General features: G+C 50.5%; 1 protein-coding gene across 4 annotated transcripts in view; it reads left to right on the forward strand.

The window, feature by feature from the left end:
• Window positions 1-5775, forward strand: part of Lrrc27 (leucine rich repeat containing 27) — a 31509-nt gene that overhangs the window by 23978 nt on the left and 1756 nt on the right. For 3 of the 4 annotated variants that reach the window (XM_021167927.1, XM_021167926.2, XM_021167929.2), the window contains exons 9-10: window positions 1293-1411; window positions 2693-2816. In XM_021167927.1, coding sequence (XP_021023586.1) covers window positions 1293-1411; window positions 2693-2816 — 243 coding nt within the window. Of the gene's footprint in view, window positions 1-1292; window positions 1412-2692; window positions 2817-4426; window positions 4486-5775 lie in introns of those variants that run through there. The other variant, XM_021167930.2, reaches the window with a different exon arrangement.

A 5775-nucleotide genomic window follows, 5' to 3' on the forward strand; every position in this document is an offset into this window, starting at 1 on the left:
AGAGAGGAGAGGAGAGGGAGAGGAGAGAGAGCCCAGAGTTGGGGGCAGGGTATGCCAGGTAGGGACTGAGGGATGCAGGGAAAACCTGGAGGTCATGTCTTCTTTGATGTGTAAAATATGCACCTTAGTCTCTTGTCCCAGGGTCCAAAACCAAACAAGAAGTTCCCTTGCCTCCAATATTGAGTGAACAGAACAGCTCAGGTCCTGAAGGAGCCAGGATTAGGGCTGAGCCTTGCTTGACTCTTGAGACTGAGCAGAGCATAGAAGGTAAGGGCACTGGGTAGGTATGAGTGAGAAGCTGGAAACAGCAGGAGATCTCTTGGGTCATAGTCAGAGGAGAATTTGGAGACTAGCCTGGATTTGATCTGTCTGTGACTTGGGAGTAGAGAGGCCCTGGAGAAAGACCACAGCAGTCAGGAGACAAGGTGACCCAGGCTGTAGGGCAGAAGGCAGGGTTGCTGTCAGTCCAGTGTCTCCATGGACTACAGTGGGTAAGGAAGGCCAAATAGGGTATGGGTGGCCATAAAGCTTGAGTGTCATCAGGCTGTCTAGAAATAAGAGGTGTGCCTAGAGGGGCTGTAAGGAGTGGGCTGTTTTCATGACTCCAAGTAACCCTTAACATTACAGAGAGCACAGAAGTCGCTGCTGTGGGCTGGGCCTGTCTCCCCATGCCCTGTTCCCACAGTTCAGTGAAATCAGAGACGAGGGCCACTGTGGCAACATGGCAAAAGGGCTGTGGAATGTCCTGGAAACCCACTGAGAACGCTGTTGAAAGATCTAGCACTACTTGGCCTTGAGGGCCGGGATATGTGTGTGTGTGTGTGTGTGTGTGTGTGTGTGTGTGTGTGTGTGATATGTAGATCCATGGCCAGCAACACTATCCTGCATGCAGACTGGCCAAGTTTAAGGCCTGTACTTGGTATACTCAGTTTGTATCAGCACTTATGTATTAGCTTGAAGCTTTGTGATTTTAAAACGAATTCACACCTGTATGAATGACTTGGGTTAGCTGTGTGTCTTCTGTCATGCGACAGACTCTCAGGGTACCCTGGGTCAGCTCTAGCAACCTTGAGCATACCAGCGTTCCTTGATCAACACTGCTTGTACTCCAACCTGTGCTGTTGGGGCCTCTGAGTGATATGGGGATGTTGGTAAAGAATGTCCCCTCCTCTGTGTAGACCCTGGGTGGCCTAGCAGGGTGGAGGGAAAGCTCACGAGCCTGGCAAGTGGGCCTGAGGGAAGAGCAGCCTCCTCGTCCATTGTTGGGAATACCCTGCTGTGGTTTCTTTTAGATGGCATCGAAGATTCCCTTTGCCACAGATGTGACAGACTATGAGAAAATGCCAGTGAGTCCATTTGGGAAAGTGAAGCCCAACAGAGAGGGGACAGCACAAAGGACTATAGAAATAAGGTTGGTGACAGTTGTGTATTCTGGGCTCCCCAGCTCAGTGCCTCTGAGTGTCCAGCCTTAAGTGAGCAGTCAGCACAGTGAGCAATCTGGAAAGACATGGTCCCTGCCCTTGGAGTTCTATCACCCTACCAGATGATCAGGAAGTCTTAGAAGACCCCCCTGCAGGGGTACTCCTGTAGCCCCACCCCCAGTCCTGCCCCAGCTATTCCAGTGCCTGAGCGCTTGTCTCACCCCCATCCCTGACCTTTCATCCCTCAGGACTACCCCTAACCGTCCCATAGTGGTATGTTGGGTATAGCTTCTGCCAAAAGAAAGACAGGAAAACCCATGAGAAGGCCAGTTCATGGTACCTTAGGATTTGACGTCCTAGTATTAGAGCCTCTGTCCAGGTGGACACTAGGCTACTAACAGGGATAGTGGCATGTCAATTGGCCAGTTGGCAGACCCATCTGTAGCTCAGGACAGCTTTGGGGAAGCTAGATACCAACCAATAAAAGACCAACTGGGGATGGGAGAGATCTGAGCCAAGCCACTGGGACCCTGTAGAAGCATTGCAGCATCCAGCGCAGGTGGCAGAGAGCTAAGTGTGCAGGATGGGATGGGAAGGGGTTCCCTGCATTTAGCCAGAGAAGTTCCTGGCCTCTTTCTGCCATTCTAAATCATGGCATTTACAGTCAAGAAATAGCAACCTTAGAGCCACAGTTAAAAGAGGTAGAGATGTGTTTAAAACTCTCAGGTCAATGAAACATTCTGCTCTGTCTAACGGTTCAGTAAATCTGGTAAATCTGTTTTACCCAAGAAATGCTGTTCTCCACATGCATAGAACCAGCTCCTTGCTACCCACGGCCACACGCGGACTTGAGGGATTTATGTTTATGTGTATGGGTGTTCTGCCTGCACGTGTGTCTGTGTACCATGTGTGAATAGTGCCTGAGGAGACCAGAAGAGGGTGTCATATGTTTTGTAACTGAGTTACTGGTAGTTGTTAGTCACCACGAGGGTGCTGGGAACTGAACCTAGTTCCTATGTAAGAGCCACAGTGCTCTTAACCTCTGAGCTTGCTCTCCAGCCCCAACTGGAGGGTGTTTAAGTATAGTGGCTGTGTGGATAAAGACGTTGCCTCAAGCCCAGCATCTCTAGGGGAAGGCAAGGAGCCATGCCATAGCCACCTGGTGCCTCGGGAGGGCTAGTGGACTTCGGGGGGAAAAGCGTTTTCTCTCTGGCTGCAATGGGCACGTCTAGCCTAAGGCCAGCATCCAAACAGTAGGCTCTGTGTTCCAGTGCCTCGCCATTAGCAGAGCTGGAGGGCAAGATAAAGCGGCACACACAGCAGATCCGCACTCGGAGTTTCCTGGGTACAAACCCAATGCAAGACATTAAGACAGCCAACCAGGACCTGGAAACCGTGAGTACCTGCTGCCTGTTTGGGAATGTGTCATTAATGGAAGGGAATCCTCTATACCACTGCAGAGTAGATATCCTCTAACCATGTGGTTCATCTGTACGGTGTCTGTAGTGAGTGCAGGGGGCAGCTCCAGAAAAATAGCCTGGCCACATTATGAGCCCTCAGCTGCACCAGACATAATGGGATGACCATGATAACTTAGGGCCTTTGAGGACAGGGACGGGCATCAGGTCTAGAACTGGTCTGCTCCGTGAGTCTATGGAGTCATTGTTTAAGGCCTCACACCCAGATGGTGGGCTGAAGCCCTGTGCTGGCTGAAAGGGAGCTGTTTGGAAAGGGCTCATTGCTGTTGCCTAGAAAGAGAACTCTGTGCCAAATCCACAGGGATCCATATGACCATGTCCCTGAGCTCCTACACAGAGCAGATAGTGCCCCTAAACTCTTCCCCCAGACTCCTGAAGTTAAACCTCATCCCTCTATAGTGATTGACATCATCAGCATCCACCCTGTGCCTCAGTGTCCCTGCTTAATGAGAGAAGCAGAGAGCAGAAGCCCTTCCCGTGCTGACAGGAAGCTGCTGGAAGCAAGCAGAGGTTTTGTGATAGTGGTATCTGGGTGCCCATGACTCCACCATTGCCTAGTTCCGGGTCAGTGTGGCATTGGCTCAAGACTAGGCTTTTCTGACAGCCTGTCTGCGGCTCCATGTCTATTCTATCCAGATAGACAAAAGTAGACCCTGGCCTCAAGCCCATCATGAGATGGAACCTTCCAAGTCCGTGCTTCACATTTGCAGCCAGATTAATCACAACTCTCCACAGCAGAAAACAAACAAACAAACAAACAAACAAACAAACAAACAAACGGAGCTACTCTTCTGGACAGGCACAGTGGAGGCAAGACAGCTTTGAGGTGAAAACCGTGGATGCCCAGTCACACTTGCAGGGAGTCTGCAGCATTGGGCTCTGGCTTCCCCCAAGAAGCCACACCCCTGGTTTTCAGTCACTGATATCTGACCTTTGGCATAATAACTGAGCCTGAATCCTAGCACATACTGAAGCCAGCAAAGTTTTATAAGAAGAAAGTCCCTGGAGATATAGTATTAAGAGCCTACAGAGAGAGAGAGAGAGAGAGAGAGAGAGAGAGAGCGAGAGAGAGAGCCAGTTAGTTGTAAGATTTATCCCATAGAACCCCGGAACACAAGAATGCAAACCTAGGCCGAATCCTAGCACGAATTTGGTTCCAAATCCCATTCCTAGCAGAGAGGCTATTGGCAAGGTGTATGAGGGAGGATGCCCTAGGGGTCTGCCCCCAAGTGATAGTGTAGCCCCTGGCCAATCCACCATGCCTCAGTGAGCCATACATCCACAACTATTTGGGAAGCACAAATTGGTCTTAATGAGATTTGGGGGGGGGGCACACAGTTAGGTGGGTCGGGGGTGTGGATCTGGGGAGAATCAGAAGAGGGAGAAAATATGATGAAACATGATGGACAAAATTTTCAAAGAACTAATACAAAAGTTAAAAAACATATGCAAACCTGGGGACAGTAGGTAAGAGCTGAAAGAATGTCCCTAGGCAGTCACCACTGTCTCCACTGTCCCACCCAGCAGAACCTGACCTTCCTGGGGAGTCAGGTGTGGTGACAATGACCATGCAATGCCTGCCTGAGCTCTGGAAAGGACCTGTCACCCAGGTGAGCAGGTCCTGGGGTCCTAGGGACCTGGAAAGGGAGCCATGACTCCATGGCTATCCAGCTGTCTCTGTCACAAAGCCTCTGCTTTCCCCCCAGCCGGATAGGCTGCCCCTGTCAAGGCAGGAAGAGCCTTCCTTACTCTCCTGACAAACAGACTACACAGGTGTTCCCTGGGACCAACCCGATACAGAGTGGCCAGTGGGTGCCCAGCGACACCCATGAGGTCTGGATATGATGGGATCTCCTGATGAATGGGGAACCAGCCTGCACTCAGCCCGCAGGAGAGGCCTCAGCAAGCGTGCAGGAAAGCCAGAAGGAAAAAACAGATACCAACTTTAAGAAACGCACAGTAGGGCTAGAGCACTGCTCCTCCTCTGGAGGACCCAAATTCAGCTCCCAGCATCCACATGACAGCTTACAACCATGTTTAACTCCAATTCCAGAGGACCCAGTGCCATCTTTGACCTCCCTTGGCACTAGGCACTCATGTGATACATATACATATATGCAGGCAAAAACTCATACACATAAGACAAATACATCTACAAAATGTGAAGAGGAAGATGATGATGACGCCGATGACAATGATGATAGCATTAATTCCTGGGCTCTGGTAGAAACACAGCAAGTGCCTGGAGATGAGATTAAATAAACGCCCCAGGAAGCACAATGTAAAGAAAAGGGGATGTGCACAAGAGTTGAAACCAGATTTTAAGGCAACAACAACTAGAAGATTGGTTCAGGAGGTTCAGTATGTGCTAGCATATTCCAGGAGATGCCAGAGCAAGTGAAGGGAACATTTAAAAATAAAAAATTAGCTTCCCTAGCATGTGTGAAGCCCTGCGGCTGCTCTGCAGCACACGAGACATGCTGCCACATGCTTACAATGCCAGGGCTTAGGAGCAGAGGGAGGAGGATAAGGAGACCAAGGTCATGCTTGCCACATAGTGGGCGCAAGCTACAGCGGGCCGACATGACACCCTGTCTCAAAAGAGAACAAAGCACAGTTAGAGAAAGGGTAGTCCACCTGATAGGAGCTTGAAGTCCTGACCAAGGACTGAACAATCCCATTGCCAGAGTGATCGTGGAGGATGACCCCAGAGCAGCAGAAATGATGCCATTGAGGACACGCAGGCCCACAAAAGTGTCACATTCTGCCCAGCCTCTCCAGAGGACACAAAATAAGTTCTGCCCGCAGAGGTTGAGAGGGATAAGCAGAGCAGGAAAAGAAAAGGAGAAGGGGAGAGGGAGGGGGAGGGGGAGGGA

This window comes from Mus caroli, chromosome 7 (genome assembly GCF_900094665.2).
Source record: "Mus caroli chromosome 7, CAROLI_EIJ_v1.1, whole genome shotgun sequence".
NCBI lineage: Eukaryota > Metazoa > Chordata > Mammalia > Rodentia > Muridae > Mus > Mus caroli.